At 37.4% G+C, this 27,954-nt stretch overlaps 1 protein-coding gene across 5 annotated transcripts in view; it reads right to left on the bottom strand.

The window, feature by feature from the left end:
- Positions 1-953: 953 nt before the first annotated feature.
- Positions 954-27,954, bottom strand: part of DCC (DCC netrin 1 receptor) — a 1,213,980-nt gene continuing 1,186,979 nt past the window's right edge. For 4 of the 5 annotated variants that reach the window (XM_063653694.1, XM_063653695.1, XM_063653696.1 and 1 more), the window contains exons 28-29: positions 10,075-10,217; positions 1,705-6,291 (exon numbers count right to left, since the gene is read on the bottom strand). In XM_063653694.1, the coding sequence (XP_063509764.1) occupies positions 6,202-6,291; positions 10,075-10,217 (233 nt within the window). In that variant the 3' untranslated portion in view covers positions 1,705-6,201. Of the gene's footprint in view, positions 6,292-10,074; positions 10,218-27,954 lie in introns of all 5 variants that reach the window. The other variant, XM_054461350.2, reaches the window with a different exon arrangement.

The raw sequence follows: 27,954 nt of genomic DNA, 5'->3' as shown, positions 1-27,954 counted from the left end.
GCCATGAAGATTTGTATGAAAGTGATTTACTGTGAAGTGCTCCCAGGAGAAACCATTAGGGGAAGGGGGCAAGACAAAAAGGGAAGGGAGGCAATCCAAGCAAGAGTACACTATTACAGTGCACTATTGTGAAGCAGTAGCCCCATAGTCACTTTGGCTCAGCTCTACAGGGGTACTCTGGAGATAAATTGGGTTACAACTCAAAATTGTTGTCATTGGGGCAAAGGGGGTGCTATTTGAAAGGTGTAATCAGACATTTCCAGCTCTCCTACGCATGTAGGCAAAGACAAGTTCTAGCAGTCTTGGGAAAGTCTCCAATAAAGAGACATGGTTATTGACTGGAGTGAAAGCACACTGTAAATGTGCATGAAAATGGCATAAGGGTCCACTTGCTTTAAAAATAATAACTTACTTGAGTATGAGGCAGAGAACTGATAGCTCCTACCACAGCTTTTAATAAAAGGTAATATTTATGCTATGGTTTTGATATCTGACCCCTCCAGATCTCACGGTGAAATTTGATCCCCAGTGTTGAAGGTGGGGCCTAATGGGAGGGGTTTGGGTCATGGAGGTAGATTCCTCATGAATGGCATGGTGCAGTCCACATGGTAATGAGCAAGTTCTTATTCTATTAGTTCCCATGGGAACTGGTTGCTTAAAAGAGTCTGGCACCTCCTGCTTCTCTCTCTTGCTTCCTCTCTTGTCATGCGATCTCTGCACACGTGGATTTCCCTTTCCTTTCCACCATCAGTGAAAGCCGCCTGAGGCCTCACCAGGAACAGATGCTGACACAACGCTTATTGTACAGCTTGCAGAACCATGAGCTAATTAAACCTCTTCTCTTCATTAAGTTACTCAGCTCAGGTATTCCTTTACAGCAACACCAATGGACTAAGAGAATGAATCCTAAGGATACAGACAAGCATTTACTATAAATAACATGAAGAAAGAACTTTGTATCAAAACTTTATTTATTAAACAAAAAATGCACCATTGGAATAACATTTCTATAAAAAAATGAATATGAGACTGTTCTACAGTGATTACAAAACCCCTTTTCCTTGTGTAGTAGTATACAAGATCATGTGTAGAAACAGTCATTGTTTTAAACTGTAAGCAAGTTTCCTTTCTCGTAGAACAAGATTTACACTTAAATATTGCAATCACTAGTCTAATTTGGTTAACAATGCTAGAATCTGACAGTTTAAAGAAACCTTTTGTAGGCTCAAAATACCTTTTTGTTAAAAAAGGTGTTTTGTAACAACAAAAAATTTCTTTTCTCACTAAGGCTAGTTAAAGCTGTAGTATACCCATTTCTACCAAATAAACTTATCACTAGCACACTAACAATCTGTTTGAGTTGCAAAGCCCTTTGAATAAGTAGCACTGATCTGCAAAATGTTTTCAGAATTATTTAGGTTTGGTGTTATCTTCTTTGAATGACCCTAAAAAGGGAGAAGGTGGCGATGATGGAACTTCAGTGAAGGCTTTGCCTGGACTGGACATCTCTTCATACTCAGCAATGGACAATTCATTTCCAAAGTGGTCCCTCTGAGATATGGAACACTGCAGCTTTAACAGCCATATCTAGATCCCAACCAGATCTCCCTTTTTATCATAAATTATCCAAAAAGAAGCCACTCTAAATAATAAATTAAATATTACTTATAAAAAGTACACCCCATACCCGCCCACCCTTCCCCCAAACAAGCTGACAATTCACAAAGTTCAGAATTGTCAGATTTACCCTACAATAATAAAAAACAGCATTTCTCCTCCTCTCCATCATTCCTTTCTTGCATCTGAAAATACACGTTCAGCACACAGTGAGATCCCTTGGCCCATGCCTCTGTGTTTATTAAATCTTGCAGAGTTTTGCTCTTGCTCTTCTACCAACAACAATCATAGGATGACAATGTACAAAGGCTCTCTATTGACAGCAAGAGAAAAAAGTCCTTCAGAGAGTGCAACTGGAAGTCTGCCACGTGAACGTTATGCAACAGTGGCAACGATCAGTAGTAATATTCATTTGCTGATATGGGTGTGGTATTTTGTCTTTTACATAACCTCACTGACCAGGAAATTGGCATTTTTTTTTCCCAAATCAATACTTTTTGGCAACAGATATTTAGATAGCAAGATACATTGAGGCATGGGTACATATATTTTGCATCGGAATGGAATATCATACAAAACACCTATCTATGATTTTCCCAAGTACCCAATTTAATTTTAAACACTGGACTCAAATAAAAAGCTTTTCTGTACAATACTAAAGTGATTTCTGAAAGTCACCAGAGAAATGCAAATTATGAGTAAAATGTTGCTTTGAATGTGATTTACAAAACCAGAGAGACTTGAGTGTATGGCTGCTTCTGCATCTCCAGAAAGTTGTGGGCTCTGTATAGTATATGTTTTATGAGCAGGCTAGGATAGTAACCTCTGGCCTGCAGGACTGCCTGTGGTTGCATGAAGGGAACTGAGTGAAAGGGAAAGTAACCCTGCTCTGCATCTATTTTAAAGTTCAGATGATTTTGTTTTCTTTAAACATGCCTGAAACTAGACAATTTTTCCATTTTTCTTTCTTTCATTGACTAGAAATGGACATTCCAAAACCATAAGAATTCTGGGACACAATTTTATCTAAAATGGTGAGATGTTATCTTTAGAGGTAACCTTTTGTTGTAATTACCGTCCAGCTGCTATATCTGAGATACCATATTACATTTGGGGACAACCATAAGATGATTATTTAAACAAAGTCAACAGAAGTACCCAAAGGGTGGATAAGTATCAGCAATCATCTTCAAGCACAGACACCAACAGCTTCCAGAAATACCTGTACTTAAGAGATTCTTTATTGGAAAAGCCAATAAGTGCCACATATTTTAGTTTCAGAATGTTGTCTGAAACATCACACTAGCACAGGATGACTCTCCTTGTGTAGCTGGAACCAAAGCAGGAGACTGAACATACGCCTAATTTTGAATAATCCTTATTTTGAAGAAACTAAGAATATACTCAACAGGAATCCTTAATAAATCTCCACTTATATCACTGGCTTGGTGTTTTTTTTTCAGATCGTTCAATTGAGTATGCATTTTATAATACCCAAATGTAAAGCTTCATTATTTAAATATTCTAGAAGCTTATATCTCTGTTATTCAAAGAGGCAGGTATGACTGGTTTCTTACTGGCTACAATTCACTACGAAATATTTAACTTTTGGCTAGAGCATCATCCAAATATTCTTTATACATCTGAACTATCTAAATTTTTATAAGTTTCACAAATGCAGAAATTTCTGCAGAGGAGAGAAAATAGCTTTCTTATTAGGGTGAAACATAAAGAAAAATACCATTTTTTTTTTTTTTAAAGAAGAGGATCTTGCCTGACATTTCAGCACATTACAGGGCAGACCAGAGAATGCTCTGCCAAATATGATTTTCTTCTTTTTCAGGGAGAAATGAGTTCTGGTGGCAGAGCGGCTGGCTGGCTGTCAGGTATCACCCAATGGGAATCAGAGAGAGTTATGAGTGTGAAGAGTCCTGGATACCATGAACTAGACTCAGTAGGAGGAAGTCAGAGGCTAGTTTGCAGCATTCACAGGTTTCTTCTTGCCAAGAGATCAGGAGACTGGGAAATTAATAAGTTACCTGAAACCTTTGGCAGGCAATTGTATACATATATGAATCATTTGAGGGTAAAGGGAACAGAGTTATACAAAAGTTGTGGTGACATCATTGTATATTAATACTACCAGGTAAATGATACTAGAGTTTTTTGAGGATGTTTAAATTGATTGATTGTGTTATAGATTAAATGCATGGTGCTAATATTGGCATTGCCAGTTACTAAGACAAACCATTCTATTTAATGAAGAAAGTTTCAAAAGCATGCAGCAGAAATATAACTTCCACTGAAGACAAATAACATGTATTTTAAACGGATTTTTAAAAATTTTATTTCCTAAATAATTATTTTTGACTAGAAGGATCTAGAAATTTGTGAAAATGATAGGTTTTTTTTTTTTAATTGGTCAACTTCATTCTATAGATTGAAGGTGTGACTCTATCCCTAAAATCTGAGATTTGCAACCTTTTCCAAACTGAGCACTCAGGATTACCTTCGTGGGTGTCAAGTGCCTAAAAAGAATGTTCTATGTTCGCTAGAATTAGAAAGGGGAGGTAATAATTCTTAGGGCCTAGAGAAGGTTGGGCTAGCCCAATGAATATTTTCCTTTTTGAAGTAATGGATTATTTCTGAATAATTCAATATTATGTTAGGAAACACTTTATTCCAGGTCAGTAGAAGGTTGTCTACCTAAGTGCCCAGATGTTAAATAAGACTAATCTGTCCCATAGAATAACATTACATAGCTCTTCAGAAAAGACTTCCAGAAAATCTGAGTAACTTGAATGAGCACTCTTGTTGAAGGAACAAATTCGCAAATGGACCGGACTTTCTAATGAACCATTTGAACAGCCCTCTCTTTGATATCAGATTTCCTTCCCGACATAAAACTGTAAAAAAATAATCTGAATTATTACTTCTGTTACAGTGCCATTTTGCTCAAAATATTTTATTCAGGGATTCATATATAATTACCCACCTAATAAAAGGAGCCATTAGGTTGTAAAGATCCTATCCCTTCCATGCTCTTTTAAAATTATGACCTACTCAAGCTTGAAATCAAAGGCAGTGCTGAAAGGAATAATTCAGCTGAAACTCTCTCATTGGGTTTTCAAGTCACCTAACTGATAAATATGCAAACTAGCTCGCTTTTGGCGATTCAGCTGCATAAACAGGGATTAACTCCAAATGCAGCTGAAAATTCAGAAACTAAAAGGCTGCATACAAAATGTTCTTAATTTTAGCTAGTTCCAAGCTGTAGATAAACATGGCAATAGAAGTTTTAAACTGTAGTCCACAGTTTAAGACGCTGCTTTGAAAAGTATCTGCTGGATTTACGTGTCGGAAGTGTCAGGTGGCACCTGCCCCTCTGCTTCCCCCTGACTCTGACACAGGTGTGGTGTAAAAGATTCCCTTAACAAAAGGGTCTGGTGGCCAATGCTTACCAACACTGACCCTGTAGGCAGAGTTGGCATTCTTTAAGAGAAGGTACTGTTAGAAGCTACCTTTTATTTTCCTTCTCTTCCTCGGGGCCTGCTCTCAGGGAGTCTGCCATTTCTACAGGATTAGAAGACAGGTGACATTGGCCACTGCACCATATGACATGTGGAGCTGGCCATTTCACCCAACGCTAGTTGCCAAGGAGAACTCAGGGGGGGATGGGGTGAAGGGGTGGGGGCATTCTTCTGGCCAAACTCCTAAGGAAGATGGCCTTGGTGAAGCTTTGAAATTGTATCACAGTGTGGTATGGCACAAAAGCCACCCAAATTGAAAACTGTCCTATTACAAGCTTAAGCATATAATTACCATGTGTCTGAGAAGATTGCATATTATATCCTCTTTCCGGAAATGTACTGCTGCTGACAGAATGCCACTAGTTGCAGATTTTTATGTTCCTGGACTCCAGACATACACATTAACTAAGGGTGGATTTACAAATACTTGCCAAAATAGGTGAATTTTTAGCCACTCGCTAATATCCACCACTTGTGCAAGATGAATGACTGAGTTACAAACATAAGCATTCTCTGCCTTTTGTTTGTTTACTTTTTGTGCTGTAAGGAAAACATCCAATCCTTTGGTGCTATGGCATGAGAGATTCCCATGGGTGCTTTGTATGTTAAAGTTGAAAACAAAATAGTGAGCTTGCACTGGTTTGCCATGGCATGGTACAGGCTTAAATAATGCACTTGCATTTTGTAAGACTAGACCTACACATTAAACAACGGGCCTTGACAAAGGAAAACATAGGCATTAGTTATGACAGTGTGGTCACTGCAGTGACAAAGGCCCAGGACTATTCTAGCAGCTTAAACTTTGACATTGCAGTGAAAATGCATCTTTGCTTTTGTTTAGGGAACTCGTAATCATCATTTGACAATTCTTGATGCCTATGAAAGAAGGAATGCTTATTCCTTCCGAACTGCTTCAGGATCTTCCTTAACTGAGTGGTCCTGATGGGTGACCTGTACACTGGTTAGAGTTCTTGGACACAGGTGTGCTGTTTACGGGTAATTGGTATGCTGCAAAGTCCCCGGAAAATTCACCTCATCCATTCGGAAATACATGTTAAAAGGCTGAGCCTGTGATGGCATTAAGCTGCTTCATGAGTCCTTCCAAACTTGCCATTTGTTCACTCAGATCATCCTGTTCATACACCTATAAAGAGAATGACAGCCAAGAGTTAGTACCAAATATTGATCCATTTGTTTTATGAAGGCCGGGGTCACAGCTAGTAGGGGTGCTAAGTATTCTCAAGTCTGACCTAGGAGACCACAGCCAGGGCTGTCCTTGGAATATATATTCATTGAATGAAGATGCTGGTAATAAAAGAGGGGATAATAAGAGATTGCATATTGTTTCACCCACTCCATCTCCACCTGTGACAAGGAAGATGTTTCAGAGTCAAAAAGATTGGGTTTCAAATCAAGTTCTCCCAATTATTAGCTGTGTGGTCTTAGACAAGGGAGTGCACCTCTCTGATACGCAGTTTTCTTCATCGATAAAATGATAATGACATCTATTTCATAGGCTATTCTGAGCCTCCTGTAACATGTTTAGTGCCCATGATAGGGTCTGGCATATGGTGGATATTCAATACATTAGCTCCTGTTCCTCTTACTAGGTTACCCATCAAGATATGAACAGAATATTTTTTCTCTGTATCATGACATAGATACATTTTTTTTTGTATGTGAGAACTCAATGGGCTTTGCCTTGGCCAATTAAACATCTGGAGATTATGACTTTAGTTTGTGTGTGGAAACAAAATTCATGCCCCAAACCACAGTCAATACTTTTTGGGACAATTTGAATGGTGGATAAAAGAAGAGGTTGAACTGCAGAATTCCTAGTGAACTGTCACTAATTCACTCTGTAAACTCAGTCACTATAAGTCACTATTATCATGTCAGTAAGTAATAGAATTACTAGTTATCACAAATACCAGGTCGCTAGGCTTAGGAATTCTGTTTCAGAAGGTATGGGAAGAACCTAGACATCCTAATTAAAATAAAAATTCCCAGGTAGTTTTGATAGTTAGCCAGATGGGGAAACAAGATGTGAAACTGATTTGAATCCCAGTCCTTTTATATACTTGCACATTTTATTTGAGTTAGTCTCCTTATTTGTGAAATGAGAATAACAAGTTTGTCTTTTGAGGAGTTAGGAGGATTCAACAAGTCAGGGCTGCCCAGTGGTAATGTTCAATAAATGTTAATTTTCTTTTTTTCCTTTCTTGAACATATTATTTGACTTATATAGATGTTCTACTTATTATTCTTGGCTAGCGCATTCCATTGATTAAATGATTGAACCAATGAGGCCTGAGCCATGATTTCTAGCTCTGCATAGGCCAAGACACATTCCTTAGCACCATGGTCAGAGATGTATATCTAATCTTGCCAAGTAAATACCCTTGATCTCAAGAGAGCATTGATAGAATTTGCATGGGTGGGAGGTAGGCACAAAGCTACTCCAGCCACTGAAAAAAACAGCTCAAAATGTATGGTATTAATGTATGAGCTTCCTATAGAAATCATCTCAGCGTGTCAGTGAATGATTTGGGCATACACTACCCAATCTTCAGGGCTTAATAGAGGACTGAAAAGTTTCCAATTTGGCTAAAAGCCTGTTTATATACACACAATGTGTGTGTGTGTGTGTGTGTGTGTGTGTGTGTGAGAGAGAGAGAGAGAGAGAGAGAGAGAGAGAGAAGTTGAAGCGAGGGGATTACTAGGCAACTCATTTCCAAAATGTTGTTTTCATTGTCTGGTTGTCGTTCTCGAACTGTCTAGATTTCATTGTATAATACGGCAACCACTAGCCACATGTAACTATTATATTCTTAAAATGTGCCTAGTCTCAATTGAAATGTGTTTTACATGAAAAAATATGTACCAGTTTTGGAACAGTAGTGCAAAAAAAGTAAAATACATTATTGACAATTTTAAATATTTATTGCATGTTGAGATGATAATATTTTGGAAATATTGGGTTAGATAAAAGGTATTAACTTCACCTATTTATTTTTACATCTTTTAATGTAGCTTCTAGTCAATTTAAAATTACACATTATATTTTCATAGGCAAATGCTGGTCTCGACTATTTGTCCTGTTTCTTTATTTCCTTTAATACGTGTTTCTTACTGCTTTTAATATTAATAAAATTTAATATTTTAATTTGGCTGCCATTCTTTAGAGTCAACCTTTAATGTAAAAATAGGCCTACCTGACATGATTCCTTATGAGATGAGATACTTCATGTAAACTTAGAAGTTTGATTTTATTTGAGATGTGGCCATAAACCTTGATCCTAAACAGATATTGAAGTAAACAGCTATATTACAATGCACAAAAGTGCATTAGAGTCTTACAAGTTTGAATCTTTGAAAAGTATGTTAAGTAGATAACACTCATCTGCCAAAACATTTACAGACACACTCAACATACTCAGCTTCCTCGATCTCTATGTAGTTAAAATATTTTATTGTTTGTAGTATTGAAAAAAATTAAGTCAAGAAAAATGTATTGTTCTTCATTCAAATGAAATGATTCTTTGTTTTTAACAACAACCAGATGTCAAAAGAAAGTAGAATTTTTATTAAAAAAAACCTGGTAGTTGCATTGCTTACAGAGGACTGATTAAATGTGACCTACTTATTCCTTGATATTGTTATAAATTTATTTTTCAATACATTATTTGCAAATTTTGCAGAAGACTTCATTTATGCATGAAGAAAACTGAAGCTAGTTGGAAGGGTAGCAGATTATTCTTGTTTCATAATTTATGCTTAAAAAAGATCCAAATGTAATAACAAAATAGAATTTTAATCTGCTCTTTTCATCTTTTTTCTCTTCTAGTGCCCTGATTTTTCAAGATATCTGATATGTTAATTCCTTAGGCTTCTTTTAAATGTTTTCTCTTGAATTATATTCAGAAACAACTAAAGTGTGCTATAAATAGCTGCCTTTAGGCAACGTCTTTTTGAATCTCCTTTACAGTGCATTTTTGGGATAAATGTTTTTTTTTTTCTTAAAATTCTGATTTTTTCCCCTTCTCCATTGATGTTCCTTCTGAGTTTTCTAACTGGAACCCTTTTTAGCTTATTTCCTTAGTAAAACTTTTTCTGTCTTTAAATAAACTTTCCCTTCTTATTTTCTAATTGTGTCATTTCCTTTTTGTATTACTTAAACTCCTTCCATTTTTTATTTTATATTTTCTCCTTCACAAATCTATATTTCTGGTATTTTATGATTTCAGAAGTAACATATATAATAACTTCAAAAAACCCTCATCATATAGCTTTTTGTCACTATATTTTTTAGTTTTAGAGAATAACTGTGTAAGTTGGTATAGTAATGTGCACCTATAGTCTTAGCTACTTGGGAAATTGAGGCAGGAGAACTGCTTGAGCTAAGAAGTTCAGGGCTGTAGTGCACTATGATTGTGCCTGTGAATAGCCACTACACTCTAGCCTGGGCAACACAGCAAGACCCTGTCTCTTTAAAAAAAATAAAAAAGGAAGAAGAGTTATATAGTCTTATTTATTTCCAAGAATGCCAAGGTATTTCTTCCTATTGAAAAGAAACACACACACACACACACGTATCCATGTGTATATCATGTGTTTATGTATATATTATGTACATATATGGGTGTAAAACCACACGTTCTGTAGCTATCTGGTCATATTTCTAAGGCTGTCCTTAAGAATCAATCAACTTTTTTACATAACTAAGTCTCTGACGTAATTTTTTTTCATAGCTTTTATTTCCTCTTCATATTTAAGTGCAGGAAAACAGAAGAACAAACAACAATAAGAACAACAATGGCCTGGGGTGGCCTGGGGTGAATGGACAGTACTCATTGGTTTAGATGCTATTACACAGCACCAGTCAATCCGTCCCTTGATGAAGAATGAATTTTAAAGATGCCCTTACATTGGCTGAATCCTCTGTTGGTTTGTGGCTCTCCTCAGACACTTCAGGGGCTGTTGGCACAGACACAGGAAGCAAAGGGGATCTTGCTTTTCCAGCCAACCCAAGGGAGGCTGTTTTCACATGGGTCTTAGGAAGAGTGGGCCCTGAAATAGGAAACACAGTGATGAAAGTAATGTAGAAAACATTCTGCAGAACACTTTCTCAAGTATATACACCATATCCAGGAGATTGGCATTGATTTTAGGTTATCGCTCATTCTGTAGTGTAAAGATGAATTCTGACACAGTGAGTGGGCTCGTTTTATTTCTACTAAATGGAAGACAAATTCTGATTAGGCTTCTCCAGATGCAGCTCCACTAGCCATATGTAATTGCAAGTAGATTCCGAATCACGCTGTGGAAAGTTGCCTAGGAGCTCTGGACTGTTCATCACACCCTATAAAGTGTCAGGCAAGCTTATTTGGTGCCAGTCTCGGCTTAGGGCCAGAAAGCCCTGTGCTAAACCACCTAAATAAGCCCTAGGTTGCACAGCAGAACCAAGGAAGATTTGCAGAGTTAGAAGAGCTGGTTGCTCTGGTCTACAAATGAGCATAAGACGTTAGAATAAAATAAAATCCATCATGGCTAATGTGATAGACTATCATCATTTTTAATTCTATTTTGGAACAAAAAAGATGTAATTCTGTTCTAATCTGTATGGCTTTTGTCAATAAGACATTCTTTTGCTCATGAAAATCATTTGAGGCACTGCTGAGTATCAAATAGATGATATTTCTGTCTCCTATACATAAGGGCTGCCTTTTTGGAGGAAACTGAAATTTGGCTTATGAATTCTGCTTAGCTTGTAGCACTAATACAACCTTGACCTTATAGCTGAAAATGAAACTTTTATAAAGGCTTATTGAATCAGCTAGTACACCTCACATAACTAAGGGGTTGTGTCATTCTTAGCATTGTAACCAAGAGTTCAGCAGAAAAGGTATTCGAGAAAGCCATGAAAAGGCAGTGGCCTCAGTTCTCTCCTATCACGAGAGATGACGTTTTAGTCCTAATGGTTCTAATGGGGTCCTATATTTTGCCTAGAAAAAGTTGTTTGGACTACACTTTGGAAAACAAAATTCTAGCTAATAAAGCTCAGAGGTTACTCTATAATCAGATAAATGGGAGTCATCTGAAGGAAACAATGAAAATAATAATAAATCTAATAAACCAGCAATCTGCTAGGTGCTGGTCACTAGAAATGGTAAATCCTGACATAAGCATCTTTTCCCATCCCTTGACCTAACATGAAATTTCTTCACATTTATACCTTTTCACTCTTGAACTTTGGGATCAAAAGTCTGCAATTTGAGTGATTTATCATAAAAGGGTGATATTCTGTTCGTGGTACCTCTGATGAGGAGCGAAATGAAACATGAATCGTTTTCTTCAGAGTGGAAATAATATTTACTGAGTGCCTACAAAAGTCTAGATCTATGCCAAGCATTTTAGTTTCATTTTGGACAAAATAACATGGTGAGGGAGAATTTGGGATTCACAGTAAGTCCAGTCTGCATTCAGATCTGTGCAATTTCTTGTCAACTGAACCTGTCTTGGCCTGTTTTTCATCTGCAAAATAGGAATGATACTAGTAATTTGTTAGGATTAAATGGGATTATGTATTTAAAGTGGCTGATACTTAGTAACTTGTTCAAAGAGGGCTAACTATTCACGCTGTGAAAAGTTGCCTGGGAGTTGGTGCCAATAATAGTTATCCAATGAGGGCTATTTTTAATATTAATCATATTATTATAATATAATATATTAATATTTTTCAAAACAATCCTGCTAGGTATTCTTATTCTCAGTTCACATATGGGGATGCCAAAATAAAGACAAAATAAGTAACTTGCCTAAGTTCGCACATTTAGAAATCGGCAGGCAGTGTAATAGTTTTGCAACAACATCTGTCTAACTCCATGGAGCAAATGAAGGATGATCACTAGCTTGTTGACCTAGCCCATCCAATTTACATGGGTTTTTTGAGGAAGCAATGTAAACGAACATGAAATCTAGTTCAAGGACTATAAATCTGGGGATAAAAGCTCATTTTTTATCATTGTTTCTCATAACTGACTTGTAATTTAAAGGGAAAAGTAAGACTTTAATCAACTCCAGCATTGACTTAAAATACTGTATTCCAATATTTTTAAAATATATACAAACATAAAACTTGCTATAAGCATCATACCTTATAGTTCTTATCCTATGCTATAAAACAAAAACACGTCTAAAGTTAAAGAGAAAGGCCCTGTGAAAATAGTACAATTTGGATTATAATCATTAATTTGATAAATGAGATTGTTGGGCTAAAACAAAATTGCCATATGAATTTGATACTGTTGCTATATTACAATCATTTTGGGTTTGTCATTCATGCCCACTTTTCATTATGAATATTTTCCTTCTTTTTTTTCATTTATTCAACAGCTTGTTTTCTTTATTTTTAATCAACAAGGAAAAACAGTATATATTTATGGTGTAAAACATAATGTTTTGATACATGTATATACATTATGGAATGGCTAAATCAAGCTATTTAACATATGTATTACTTCACATACTTATGTTTTGTGTTGAGAACACTTTCAATCAATTCTCAGCAATTTTTAAGTATACAATATATAGTTATTAACTCTAATCGCCACAATATACAATGGATCTCTTGAACTTATTCCTCCTAACTGAAATTTTGTACCATTTGACCAACGTCTCCTCAATCCTCTCACCTCACAGCCTCTGATAATCATAATTTTACTATTTCTTTTTTTATTAATATAAATTTAATACTTTTCTCCTGCCTCCCCCTTCTTTTTTTCTTACACTTTAAGTTCTGGAGTACATGTGCAGAATGTACAGGTTTGTTACATAGGTATACATGTGCCGTGGTGGTTTGCTGCACCCATCAACCTGTCATCTACATTAGTTGTCCTAATGCTATCCCTCCCCCAGCCCCCTGCCCCCCGACAGGCCCAGTGTGTGATGTTCTCCTCCCTGCGTCCATGTGTTCTCATTGTTCAACTCCCACTTATGAGTGAGAACATGCAGTGTTTGGTTTTCTGTTCTTGTGTTAGTTTGCTGAGAACGATGGTTTCCAGCTTCATCCATGTCCCTGCAAAGGACATGAACTCATCCTTTTTTATGGCTGCATTGTATTCCATGGTACATCTGTGCCACATTTTCTTTATCCAGTCTGTCATTCATGGGCATTTGGGTTGGTTCCAAGTCTTTGCTATTGTGAATAGTGCTACAATAAACATATGTGTGCTTGTGTCTTTATGGTAGAATGATTTATAATCCTTTGAACATATACCCAGTAATAGGATTGCTGGGTCAAATGGCATTTCTAATTCTAGATCCTTGAAGAATGACCACACTGTCTTCCACAATGGCTGAACTAATTTACACTCCCACTAACAGTGTAAAAGTGTTCCTATTTCTCCACACTCTCTCTAGCACCTGTTGTTTCCTGACTTTTTAATGATTGCCATTCTTATTGGTGTAAGATGGTATCTCGTGGTGATTTTGGTTCGCATTTCTCTAATGACAAGTGATGATGAGCTGTTTTTCATGTTTGTTGGCTGCATAAATGTCTTCTTTTGAGAAGTGCCTGTTCATATCTTTTGCCCACTTTTTGAAGGGGTTGTGTATTTTCTTCGTGTAAATTTGTTTAAGTTCTTTGTAGATTCTGGATATTAGCCCTTTGTCAGATGGATAGACTGCAAAAATTTTCTCCCATTCTGTAGGTTGCCTGTTCACTCTGATGATAGTTTCTTTTGCTATGAAGAAGCTCTTTAGTTTAATTAGATCCCATTTGTCAATTTTGGCTTTTGTTGCCATTGCTTTTGGTGATTTAATCATGAAGTCTTTGCCCATGCCTATGTCCTGAATGGTATTGCCTAGGTTTTCTTCTAGGGTTTGTATGGTTTTAGGTCTTACATTTAAGTCTTTAATCCATCTTGAGTTAATTTTTGTATAAGGTGTAAGGAGGGGTCAGGTTTCAGTTTTCTGCATATGGCTAGCCAGTTTTCCCAACACCATTTATTAAATAGGGAATCCTTTCCCCATTGCTTTTTTTTTTGTCAGGTTTGTCAAAGATCAGATGGTTGTAGGTGTGTGGTGATATTTCTGAGAACTCTGTTCTGTTCCATTGGTTTATATCTCTGTTTTGGTACCAGTACCATGCTGATTTGGTTACTGTGCCTTGTAGTGTAGTTTGCAGTCAGGTAGCGTGATGCTTTCAGCTTTGTTCTTTTTGCTTAGGACTGTCTTGGCTATAGGGGCTCTTTTTTGGTTCCATATGAAATTTAAAGTAGTTTTTTCTAATTCTGTGAAGATTTTCTAACTCAACAATAGGCAAGACCTCATTCATACAGGGACTGTAATGTCAGGTGGTGTTCACTGGATGTGAATGGTTTACCTCTACTCACACACAATTTTTTTTTAAACTTCTGACTATAACGATGGTGTTCCTGGTGCCATCTTAATTGTAAACCCAGATAGGAAGGCAGCCACTAAAAACCTTGGCAGGTACAGATAACGCAACATGTGAAATTCATGTTGATATTTTAGGTTATTATTTAAGTGAAGGCGTAAAGTTTAAAAAAGAATTCACAAAGTTTAAAAGCTTTAAAAAGAGGCATAAACCTTGAGAAGGTATCTACCAACCATGTATTTTGAATTGTGTTGCCTGAATTTTGTTTGTATGCCCCTCAAGAATGCTTGCAATGTTCTGATTAAACCTGAATTTATAATAGTTTTATTGTCACAAAAGCTGTTCCTCTTAGCACATTCCAGAAGCTAGCTCTTATCCCTTCCTATGTTTAACACAGCAGCTGCATTTTAAAAATGAACATTTGTCTCTATATATTTTTTCACACATCTTTTACTTATTTTTGACCTAGACTCCCTTGATCATAAAACCTATTTATTTAAATTTTTTGTTTTAAAAACATGTTTAAGAAACTCAGCTACTTCTGAAAATTTACAATTTAATATGTAACCAAACACATGCAATGCATGTTTAACACATTCTGAAAATCAATTCACTCTAACATAGATATCTACAATAAAAAGTGAAAGGCGTAGGCATAGCTTATTATGTAGGAAATTCAAGTAGGGCCAGTGCCTGTTCTGAGAAACGTAAAAGTAAAGATTCTTTTAGAATATACCAGACTGCTGTATATAATTCCATAACATGTACTTCATCACCATTTTTTTGTCAGTTTTACATGCAGAGAAATGAATTCCTAGGCATAGCCTATGGTTATCACGATGGAAATATATTCTTATGGTGTATTTTCTTCCCAGAATTCCAAACACTTAGGTGTATTGCACTATGTGTATCATACTGTATCAACCACACTCACTCCTATTATTACAATAGGGCATGGACATGCCTAAAGAGTACCATCACTCAAACTCATTAGAAAGTTCATTATAATAATTGATTTTCTCTAGTGCCCAGGCAACAGTTATACATTCAAAATGTAGTGAGTGTTGAACAAATGTACAAGACATGGTGAGCCTCACAAAAGGAATCGAAGACATCGTCTCGGCTCAAAGACCGCACAGAGTGTTTAAACCTCAGATGACTGCCTTTTCTCAAGTAATATTCACAGAATCACAGAAATTTAGAATGCCGGAACCGCGAGGGCTCTTGGAGCTCATCGAATGACCTTCCTTTTATTTTGTTGAAGAGAATTCTGAGGTCCCTGGAGATGAAGGTAGAATTAATTTCAATAAAATTCTAGTAGAGGCAAAGAATTTAAACAGCCTCCCAGAGTACATTGTCAGCAGGATTTGACTGGGACACTCTATGGCCTTAAATATTTTTCTTTCCTTTCCTTGAAAGGGCAATTAAAGAAAAGCGTATGAGGGAAATTTCCCAGGAGAGATTTATTAACAACTAATTAGGCAACTGTGGTCTCAAAATTGCCTTTTAGTTAAGGAGAATAAATGTTTCAAAACCAAGATTTCCATGAAAACATCCTTTGTCAGAAGGCAGACACCATGTTCCTGATTGTGCATAACTCCATCCCTACATGACGTTTGTATTTTGTGTGTGTGTGTAGATTCAGTGTTCAATATTTCAAGCCTGTGCACTGGTGAAACCTGGGTCCCTACAAGCTCACCAAGCAGTGCTTTTTCCTTAAGTGCTTATAGCTCACCAAGCATAAATGGCTTCTTTCTTGATTTTCTGGTGGGCATCTCTGTTCTTTCGTGGGGCTATGAGACATGCCTTTAATCTTTTACCTTGTGCCTGAGACCTGATCAGTCACCTTCCCATGTGTCTAAATTCTCAGTCCATCTTCTACACTATTTAAACCAAATGAACATTTTTATATAAAATAATCAGTCTCCTGGTATGGACTGTGTTCAAATGAGAAGGCAGTGTAGTCATGAGGCATGTGGATTAGTGAGTGAGGCCTGGAGCATGGTCCAATCCAAACAGGATACTGACCACCATATTGCGGCCTCTCACCTGCTGATGGACTGACTGCTACTGTTGGGAGACCATTTGTCCTAACCCCGATTTGTTCCTCCACGTGAAGCTTTCATAGATTTCAAAGACTTTGACATTGAAATGGGGCATTGCCACACTTCTTCCTGGGAGACTAACTGGTTTTTTTCTACGCTGCTTTCAGAAGCCGGGTTTAAAGCCCACTTTGTTTATGCATCCCTGGCCTCGGGGATGCACCATTCTTGGTGACTCCTTCTTGATAATGGACTGCCTTGAGGCATGAGAGCCTTTGATGTGCCTGGCAGTGTTTTGACTCACTAGAAGAGAGCCATCATCCTACCCAAGAACTAATGGAAATTACGGCAATTAGAAGAAAAAAAAACAAACTGAAAACATATTACTTTGGGATATCAAAGTGCTGTTCTTTAATGTTAAGAAATGATTGAATTTTTGATGACTTTTTCTATCTTGGTAGATCTAGATTGTAGCTACAGGGAAAGCTTCATATTTATTTATTCACTTTGGAGAACAACACTTAACATTGACTACTGGCCTAAACATGAACGCTTTTCATAAAACTTCTATGAGCTCTATCAGAAACATATATCAAAGGAAAAAGAAAAATGAAAAGAATCTCTTCCATGGCTCCTAGCTGTGAATATAATCTCAATTTTGGAGTCAGGGTCCTCTGGGATCTCTCCCAAATATGAAAAGTGATTTTCAAAATGTGGTTAAAAAAAAAAAAACCCACTTCATTTTGGGAGAGGGAGGTGCTCAAGGCTGGGTGGGAGCTAGTGAGAAGAGGATCAGTATTGGGGCTCTGAGAAATTGGAAAAATCACCTTTCATTTTGCAAATAGGCCTTGAAAGATGAAGGGTTTCCCACTCTCTGAAGTCTAAGCTGATCTATATTATTATTTTCAATGACGGTTAACTGTGTGTGATCTATACAACAAATTCCAAATATTTAATGAGTGCTCAAATAAATATCCTGATACTGAGGAAGCATTTTAGCCTAGGACCTAGTTTTGTGACCTTGGCTCAATAGTCTACTTTCTTTGGATTTTGGGGTCTTTATGTCTATAAATGTAAGAAATTTAATTTTTAAGTTATTAGCTATGAAAATTACACAAGGAAGGATAATATAGCTATTCTACCTGTACTTTACTTTACATTTGGACTTCTTGCCTCTCCTTAAGACTTAGGAAGAATTAGTTGATCCATTGAATCCGAAGGAATCTCCAGCCAGTTAAAGCTTAACTCAAATTGCAATAATTTAAACTAGTGCTTTGTAAAAGATAAATGTTCTGTCATTTTTTTCTTAAAATTATTAGTGAAAAGCTATACCAACAATTAAGGTTTTACTGCTTTTGTATTTCAAACAGATACTCTAATTAAAAATAAGTGGTATTACGTTTCTGAGGTTAAATGATCCATGGCTAATTGAAAAATTTAAATTTACGAATGCTCAATCTGAAGCCACTGCAGAATTTCCCTTATCCAGGGTGCATGTTGGAGAAGTTTCAGGCGACCCTTTGGTGGAACGTTGGCTATTGATGCGCTAAGTAAATGTTCTTACACTGATATACAACTAATTAAGTGAGCATCGCTTTGGTTTTAATGTTATCTCCTCAGCAGGACCCACTAAGAGGAAAAAATAAAAATGGGCTGGAGTTATGAGATGGGCTAGCAGTGTGCATCAGGTGCAGAAGAGCAGCCTCAGCAGGAATTTACTGTTTCAAGCTTCATTTTCGCAGTGGAGTTATTAAACATTTCATTTACTCATTAGGTAAATAATATATGACTGCCAGGTGCAGACTCCTGCTAGCATCTCTCTGCAAAAGGTTTTCCCATGTAAAATAATTTTTTGGGGTGAGAAACATTAGGCTGCAGCCGGAATGGACTGAAAAGGCTCACCGGGGTCAGATCAGAGGCCAATGCATAGCATGGTTTTGATTTCACTATTAACTCACATCTTCCCCACTTTTTCCTATTTCCTACTTCATTTTCCATTCCTTTACCCTTACGAACAAAGTTAAAAAGGGTGGTTTTGAAGAAGCCTGGGTTCTCATCTCTACTTTGTCTCTGATCCATTCTGTGATGCCAGACAAAATGGAATGGACTCTCTCAGTCTAGTTTCCATGTGAACCAGAATATTATTCTTACATATACTTATTATTAAGTAGCCCATGCTCGGGTTAACTGGGGGCGGATATAGAAGTATCACATAATTATTTCCACTTCTGATAGGCAAGGAGCTTTTGAGGGCATAGGAGAAATAAAAAATATGTATGGGAAACTTTGTGTAATACTCTACCTTTTCATCTTCAAAAAATATTGAACAAAAAGACAGTAGCTGCATTTACTCAGACACAATAGCCTCAGGCATCCCTCATAAGTGATCGAATTTCAAACTATAAATTTTGCATCAATCTTAAGGCATTTTAGTCTACCATGTGAATTGTACTCTAAGGGTGATAAACATCTCTAAATGCCACTTCTGGGAAGAGAAACATTGTGTTCTTCTCCCAACCTTCTTATTTCTCCTCAAAAATAAGGGAAACAGCCTGTTTGCCCACTGGGGATGTGCTGATGAGGTGCCCTGCTCCCCTCTCTGCTCCTTTCTTCTCTTCCCATTGTAAGACAGGGCTACTCTGAGTCACAAATAATGTGGCTTTCAATGGGCCACCTGTCTGTGAAAAATGAGACGAGAGGGTTAAGGTACTAATGGTCACTACTCAAGTTTTTAAACCTGCTTGGGCTTGACATTGGGCATTGACAATGAAGACCCTCTATCCTTAAACTTCACAAGAGTTGCATATGTTAAGCAAACAAGGCAAGGCCTGACTCCAGAAGTCCCAGCCACCTCTCTACTGACTGTTTCAGTTTACAGCTAGCAGGTCCAATATTCTTGTAGTCAGGGAGAGAGGAAGACGTCTTCCACCTACTGCTACCATTTTCCAAAAGGCTATGATTCTCTGCAATCCTTGATTCCCATCTGGTTATCAGTACCTTGTCTCTATTATTTTTATAAACTAAAACCTGGAGAGAGAAAGGGTAAAACACGTAACCTTTGTCCCACCTACAGGTACATAAACTACAGTAAAACACCTTTTCCTACATTTTCTTATCTGTTCTTTAAAATAGACCTTTTAAAGCATACCTTATTGCTCATGCCTTGGGGATAGGAAAATCAAAATTCAAAGAAGATAAAGGACTTGTTCAAAGCCACTCAGCTGATAAGTCAGGCTTAAATTATATGTTCTTTCTTAGACAAAAATAAAAAATTCAAAAAGGTAGGCTTTGATAGAAAGCTGAGTGAAGCAGACCAGACAATCTTAGAGGAGAGGAGTATGTGAGAGTGAGAGAGAAGGAGAAGAGACAGCAGTTATAGTGTGGGATGGTGGCACGGGGTGATGGAAGAGGTAGAAGAAAGAATAGGAGTAAATCAGCATATGCTGATTTACTTCTGTATGTTGATCCCAGCTAGACTTGTTCCAATTTAAATGGGAAGCCAGTATAAATATAAACATCACGGTATCAAGGAAGTGAAAATTTCTGAAGTCTTGGGAAAGAATAACAAACATAGTACTTGGCTTTAGAGCTTCTTTAGTTTGAATAATGCAAAGGGTGAAAACTGTCTTCAAATATCTTTCTTGTTTTTTCACTCCTTTTTCTCAGCTCCTCTTTAGCACTATCCAGCCTCCTCAAACACATACTCTTTTGACTTACAGCATTTTTATACCTAATAAATGATTTATGATAATATCTTCTGGGAAATTATAGAATACAATTGAACTTCCTGACTCCTCAAATAAACATTTATTTTAATTAGCTCCCATTCCCTGTGATTTAACGTTATCACTATTCATGGGTTCACTTACCCTCCCTACCACCAGAAAAAAAATTAAAATTTTACAGATTGCATATGCTACTCACCCCAGGGTGACACTGGATGAATGGGAAATTTTTATTAAATGAGGAGTCGTTGGGGAAATGTGTATGCAGTCATTAAGTCTCTGCAGGAGGTGCTTTCAGTGTACCACTTGAGTGGTGCTAAGGACAGGTTAGGATGACCCCCTTCGAAGGACAGCACATCTCACTTCCCCACAGGAGCTCATCTTTTGGAGAAAACATACCATGGACAGCGGTGGCTCTGATCTACTGATCTTCATTTAGGCAATAAAAATAAGAGATTGTTTGCAGAAGTGGGACAAATTTATAAATTCTAATTTAATTCCCTCATCACATGTTGAAAAATGTACAAAGCCTCAGGTTTTTCTATGAAAATGAATACATTTTGCAGAATTTCATTTGAGTAGAGCACAAGTACTCAGCTTTTGGCCTCAGATTCAGAAAAGTTGTTTCAGTACAAAGTTTTGGAACTGGTCTTGAAAAACAAAAAAACAAAACAAAACAAAAACAGACATTGGTTTATGTTCCACAAGTGAGCTACGTTGAGGGTGATGACAAAACAGCAGGTCAAGTGGTTCTTAACCTGTCATAGATAATAAATAATTTGAGACACTAATGAATGCCATGAACTCACTTGCTAGAAAAATGTTCAGGCACACCCACAGAGAAATATCCATTTAATTTCAAGTGAGTTACCAAACCCACAAGTTCTTCCATGAACCCAAGGTTAAGAGCATACAATCTGTTCAAAATCCAAACTACCTCATAATCTAATCTGCAGAGGGTCAGCCTCAGCAAAACCTAGAATCTTTTTAGCAATTCAGAACCTCAGGCTCTACTCCAGATCTGCTAAATCTGAATCTGCCTTTTCATAATGTCTGCAGGTGATTTCCAGGCACACAAAACTTGAGAAACACTGCTTTTGATAGCCATGTCCATGGTGAGCTTAGAAGTTAATATTTATATCTCAAATCATGTTTGGACATGACCCATACTGTAACACACTTAATAAAAACAAAATGTATAATTTTTCAGTGAGAAGACAAAGACATCAGTAGTGTTTTACATGTGCTCAATGAGAAATAACCTCTTTTTCTCACTTTCAATAGCTTACTTCCTACTCCTCTCTTCTTATCCCTCTTTGCCTTGCTATTGATTCTCTTTGCAGAGAGTTGGTGCAGGGAATAGCTAAACTGGAAGTTAGAGCTGGGATCTAGGAAACTCCAGAAGCTTTAATCACATTAAATCGGTCCATTGTGAGGAGCAATTCAGGAGATGCACTATTTATGAGAGAGAAGAAGCCAGGTAGTGACCATCTAATCTGTACATCTGTTGGATATAAGGCCTTACTTGTGCCCTACGCTATTGTAATGTGGTGTGATCATGTGCAGTGTGACCATTTAAGTGAGACAGTGAAAATGGCTTCCAGGCTGTCAAATGGATTTATGATTTGAGAGCAAGCCCTGTTCAAAAGAAAGAGGCCACTCTTTTCTCTAGACTTAGGGAACGACATTCAGACAGCTCTGAGCAGTTGCTCTGACCTGCTCTGCTCACCGTCTCTCATAAGGTGATGAAAACTTCACTGGGCTCAACTTATCAGGCAATGTGTTCTCCAGATTTATCAAGTATTCTAATGTGTCAGCTCAGGCGTGTGTGCACAAAGCAGCCTGTTTCTTTTAAATGAGGTACCACTCAGAGCGTAGCCAAAAAGAAAATAAACAAATAACTATATTCTTTTAAATGCAACACTAAAACTAAAAGTTAATTTTTGACTTAAGAGCATACTAGGTTATTGTGGTTTAAAAAAATGCAGTCTTAGCCAGGCGCGGTGGCTCATGCCTGTAATGATAACACTTTGGGAGTGTGAGGTGGGTAAATCACTTGAGCCCAGGAGTTTGAGACTAGCCTGGACAACATAACAAAACCCCATCTCTGCAAAAAAATACAAAAATTAGCCATGTGAGGTGTCGCTCACCTGTAGTCCCAGTTACTCGGGAAGCTGAGGTGAGAGGATCACCACTGCCAGGGAGGACAAAGCTTCAGTGAGCTGTAATTGAGCCAGTGCACTCTAGCTTGGGTGGCAGAGTAAGAGACTGTCTCAAAAAAAAAAAAAAATGTGGTCTCAGTTGGGCACAGTGGCTCATGCCTGTAATCCCAGCACTTTGGGAGGCTGAGGTGGGCGGATCACGAGGTCAGGAGATCGAGACCATACTGGTTAACACAGTGAAACCCCGTCTCTACTAAAAATACAGAAAAATTAGCTGGGCACGGTGGCAGGCACCTGTAGTCCCAGCTACTCGGGAGGCTGAGGCAGGAGAATGGCATGAACCCGGGAGGCAGAGCTTGCAGTGAGCAGAGATCGCACCACTGCACTCCAGCCTGGGTGACAGAGCGAGACTCCATCTCAAAAAAAAAAAAAAAAAAAAAAAAAAAGGGGTATCTGTTAGAAAATTCTTACTCAGGTGACCTCAGAAGTAGAAAAATACATACAACTTGCTGGGTAAAAGAATCAGAAATGTCAAAGAAGAATGTTTTAGAAGAGCACTTTGAAAAAGACGTTAAAAATAGCAGTCACTACAAGTGCCATTATTCTTATAAGTCTGTACGTGCAATTATTCATTTCAAAATGAGAGGCATATGGTTTCATGAATAGGGCTTACTTATCATTGTTTTCCACCAAAAAAGCTTGTTAGAATCCCTTTTACCACAGAAGATAAAGGCATTCTCCTCTAAGAGCCTTGATATTCCGGTAAATAAAGAGATCCTGGAGATAAGAACATCAATCCTCCTGCAAGCCTAAGATGAAAGTCAATGATGGAACACACACAAGATGTTTAACATGACACCTGAATTCGTTTATAAGTCCCTGCTAGTAAGATAAGTGTTATAAACATTCAAATCGAAGACTGTTTTTCACACAGTCTGTTAGGTACTACAGGTCATGTCTTTAGAAATGGGTTGCTGATGGTTAAACTGTTTATTTTAATATGACGGAGACTTTTTGTTTGCTTTCAGTATGTTAGATTTTTCATAACACATTTTCAATAGTCCATTAGCACAGAGGTTTATGTGAGCACTTTATTTCAACATTTCCCCTTGCTGCCAAAGAAAGCGACTATAACTTGATGCTCATTGAAGAACTTTAAAGATCTCTGTCAACTACTTAGAATACTTAAAATGTATACCATGAGTCTCAAAATCTTCATTCAAACTAAAACCTTTCTCTTACTCATAGTCTTTCACAAAACAAAAAGGAGAAAGGGAGAATATCTACCCTTATTTCTGTAGTAACTGAGGTTGTAGAATTTCATGTTTCCTTCCTCAAAGAGGAAAGACCATCTGATTTCACAGATGAGAAAAGTGAGATTCAGAGGAGCAAAATCAGTTCTATAGTTGGCATGATGGAGAGACTAGTCCTTAGGACTCTGACTTCCACTGATTCCCACTCCTCCTTTTTTTTTTTTTTTTTTTGAGATGGAGTCTTGCTCTGTCACCCAGACTGGAGTGCTGTGGCATGATCTTGGCTCACTGCAACCTCCGCCTTCCAGGTTCAAGTGATTCTCCTGTCTCAGCCTCCTGAGTATCTGGGATTACAGGCACACGACACCATGCCCAGCTAATTTTTTGTATTTTAGTAGAGATGGGGTTTCACTGTGTTGCCCAGGCTGGTTTTGAACTCCTGAGCTCAGGCAATCCGCCTGCCTCAGCCTCCCAAAGTGCTAGGATTACTGGTGTGAGCCACCACACCTGGCCTCCTCCTTTCTATGAACGCAGACAATGCTATTCTTCTTTATGGAGGCCACTGCATGTCTGTTCATTTTCATAAAAATAAACTACTGAATTTCCGAGGGCTGTGGTTTCAAGTGTCTTTTCCACTCTATGCAATTTATTTGGCTTTAGCATAAGATGCTATTTATAGTTCAGATTATTAAACATGTTATAAAATGGTCATGAATTTGTAAGTTATTTCATCTTATCTGCCTTTATCTATCTTTTTCTAGTATCTGATATCTAATCCTTACAAACTTACAAGTCACTCTGGTTTGTCTAAACTCATTATTAGACTTGAAATTGAAGACCTGAAGTCAAATTCTGGCTCTCACCTTTATTATTTTATTATATTCTGACCAATTCAACCAACATTCAAGTGTCTACCACATGTAAGGGTGGCAATGAAGGTCCTAAGAATAATGACACATGACCCTGGAAAAGTTGAAAGGTATTCAACCTCTCTAAATATTGACCTCTGTATTGGTAATGCTGATCAAAGTTACTTCTCAGGTAGATATACATTTATTTGGAAATGTCCTCTGTAAACTATAAAAAGGTGACAAAGTATAAAGCATAAGCCTTATTACTTTTATGTAAGCTGATTTTTAAAAAGATGCTTTATTTTCAAAATATTTCAAAACAACAACAAAATCTATACAGCAGTAGTTAACCATGTGACCTATCAAGTTTATAAAAATGTAAAAGGAATATTTACTGCCTTGAAAACAACCTACTGCCCACCTTTCCTTCACCATTCTTTCTGTCACTCATGCGGCCACCCACTCTGCAGTATAATCCAAGTACGTTCTTTGTAACTTACATGTTTCGGATTATGTCTTCTATTAGGTTACGAAGTTCTGAAAATAGATTATTTTTTATTTTCTCTTATGATTATCTGGATGGCCACTGAATACTTTAACCTCAGAGTTTCATTGTATTAGGTTGATAGTTAACTTCAATTTCATAAATGATCTAACAATTCTTGATGCAATATTTTCTCGTAATTGGGCAAACCTTTCATAAAATGGACTCAAACTTTTCTACTGTAGTCATTCACTCCCTCCCCAAAAGAGCTTTTTGCAATTCTGAAAAATACTAGCTGTACAGTTTTTGCTCTCATTGACCTATGGTCACACTCTCCAACTCCCATTGTGAGTAATAGTCCCATATGCCTTAAACTCTTTTATATACTTCTTTATGCTCATCTTTTTTTTTTTAATTTGTTTCTACAGCCTTGGCCATCAGTGGTGGTGAAAGCAACAGATGTCAGATGTCAGCCCCGGCTTCCTGCCTTACCGTAGAGGGATATTCAACAGACTGGATAGGTGAGTTGAAGGCAGATGGCAGCTATTCCAGAGTGCTCCAGCTAGTTGCTACTTTTGCTATAACATCTCCTCTCCATGTAATGCCAACATAAAGGAATAAAATGTTTACTCAAACACTCAGCTAAATGACTTAACCTACCTGATGTAGTTCCTCCTAAAGCATATTTAATTATTAGGATCCTAGAAGACCCCTTTTGGGGGGGAAAAAGTCACTCTAAGAATAACTGTTAACATCACAAAAAAAGCTAGGTAAAATCCTGTATCTATCTTCAAAGTTAAATATAAACAAATAAACAAAAAAACATTTCTCCAAATTATTTACATTTGGCTATCACCTCAATTGTTGACCTTGGGCAAGCTGCCTAACATTTTTAGGCCTCTGCTTTCTCACTTATAAATAGGGCATCAATTACTTGGCTTACTCATAATGACTCTTCTAGAAATTATTTCTCTCTCCTCTGGGCAATTAACAGAGCTCTTTTCCTATTAATATTTATTTACTAAAACCTCATAGTAGAGGAAATACTAATTTATTAAACCACCAAGCAGGTAGGTTCCAGAGTCACAAATATTATTGATACTTAAAGCAAATTTGCCTTAATTACATTTTACCAATGGATAATTTAGGATGACCAGACCAAATCGAATCAAATTTTACCTATTAAAAAAAAATCTGTTAGGAGTGAGAACAGGAAAATTTCAAGGAGATGTCTACCAAAAAGCCACACAGATAGCTTTCACATGAGATGAAACTTATGTAATAAGATGTAGTATAATTTTCCACTCTAGCATTGATTGGAAGTATTGGCTTCAGCTTCAATAACACGAAATCAACACATCTCTCCTATTTAGCTGTGCCAATGATTTATTCTATCTGACTGGCCTTTAAAATGACCCTCTTGTGTCACCTTCTAAAGGATGTCTGATCTCCCATGACCTCTGCCTGTGGCTGATTTTAGCAGAATGGAACACTCGTGTGGTGTTCTTGATGAATACCTGCAATGGCGGCCTACGAGTGGCCCAGCGAAAGCAATTGTATTAATGCATTATAGTAATTTATTGGCAGTTTTGTGTGATAGCAGATTTACTGAAATAAGGCCTGCCAAAAAGATCAGGTTACAGCAGGAATACATGATTTCCCAACCATCCATAAAATATAAATCAAATGCCTTTTCTGTCCACTGTCAGCCACCTCCACCCACTCCTCGTCTTCAATCCTCACACAAATTAAAGCACATGCCACAATTTGCACGGGGAAAATCAAACTCAATTTCGCAGTACAATGAAGTGAGTTTTGGACTTGTCATGTCTACTGACATATTGATCCCTTGAAGATAGAAAAGATCAGAATGCTCTGGAGTTTCGCTTTTATAAATATATACGTGTAAAATGCAATGTGTAAATGAAGGAAAATATAGTGCTTATGGAGTTTTACAAAGTTGCAAGAGGTCCAGGGGGCTAATGTTATAAAAGAGCATTACGATATAAAAGTCACTATTTAAGAGATCACATTTTCTTTCCCTTTAGAATTACATCTCTAGAAGACAAATGGTCTCCTAACCCAGGTTCATTTAAAGTGCAGCTGATCATTCCACAGCTAAAAGGAATTTTAACTAGTAAAGAAGAAAAAAACCCACACACCCTATCTTGGCCCTTTGTAAAATTTATGTCAGATCTATAATGCAATAAGCCCAACACTCTATTTAACCTGAAAGGGGACTAAGCCAAATCACTTACATGTCTACATTTGTGATTTGCAAAGTGTAGCGATTGCAGCCTCCATGAAATGTGTAAAGATCTCACAGTTATTCATGTCTATAGATAAAGCATTAAAAAATGGAAGCACTCTATTATAAGGTGATGATGACATTGTAAGAAACACCATAAATACCCTAGAGTCTTGTAAGTTACATTTTTAACTCAGCAGGTGGAAGAAAAAAGTTTGAGGAAATGAATCTGTTTTCAGGTAAGCAGAATTTCAGTCGTTATGACAACAGAATGGCTTTCTAATTACTGCTTACTATAAAAATATTGCAAAATGCTCTGCAACCCCATGGAGACTATTACTGCATAATATGTTTTGCCCTAGACTCATGTAAAACTGCTGCAAGCACAGCTCTGTGCGCCTTATCGGGAGGCAAACTAAGGCACAGACTGACGTTGTTGCCCATGAAAATCCACAGGGAGGGGAACAACACACACTGGGGCCTGTCGGTGGGTAGGGTGAAGGGAGGAAGAGCATCAGGAAAAACAGCTAATGCATGCAGGGCTTAATACCAAGGTGATGGGTTGATAGGTGCAGCAAACCACCACGGCACACGTTTAACTATGTAACAAACCTGCACATCCTGCACATGTACCCCAGAACC

This window comes from Pongo pygmaeus, chromosome 17 (genome assembly GCF_028885625.2).
Source record: "Pongo pygmaeus isolate AG05252 chromosome 17, NHGRI_mPonPyg2-v2.0_pri, whole genome shotgun sequence".
NCBI classification, from domain to species: Eukaryota; Metazoa; Chordata; class Mammalia; order Primates; family Hominidae; genus Pongo; species Pongo pygmaeus.
Note: the sequence above shows the minus strand (reverse complement) of the source record. Positions and strands in the feature narration are given on the sequence as shown.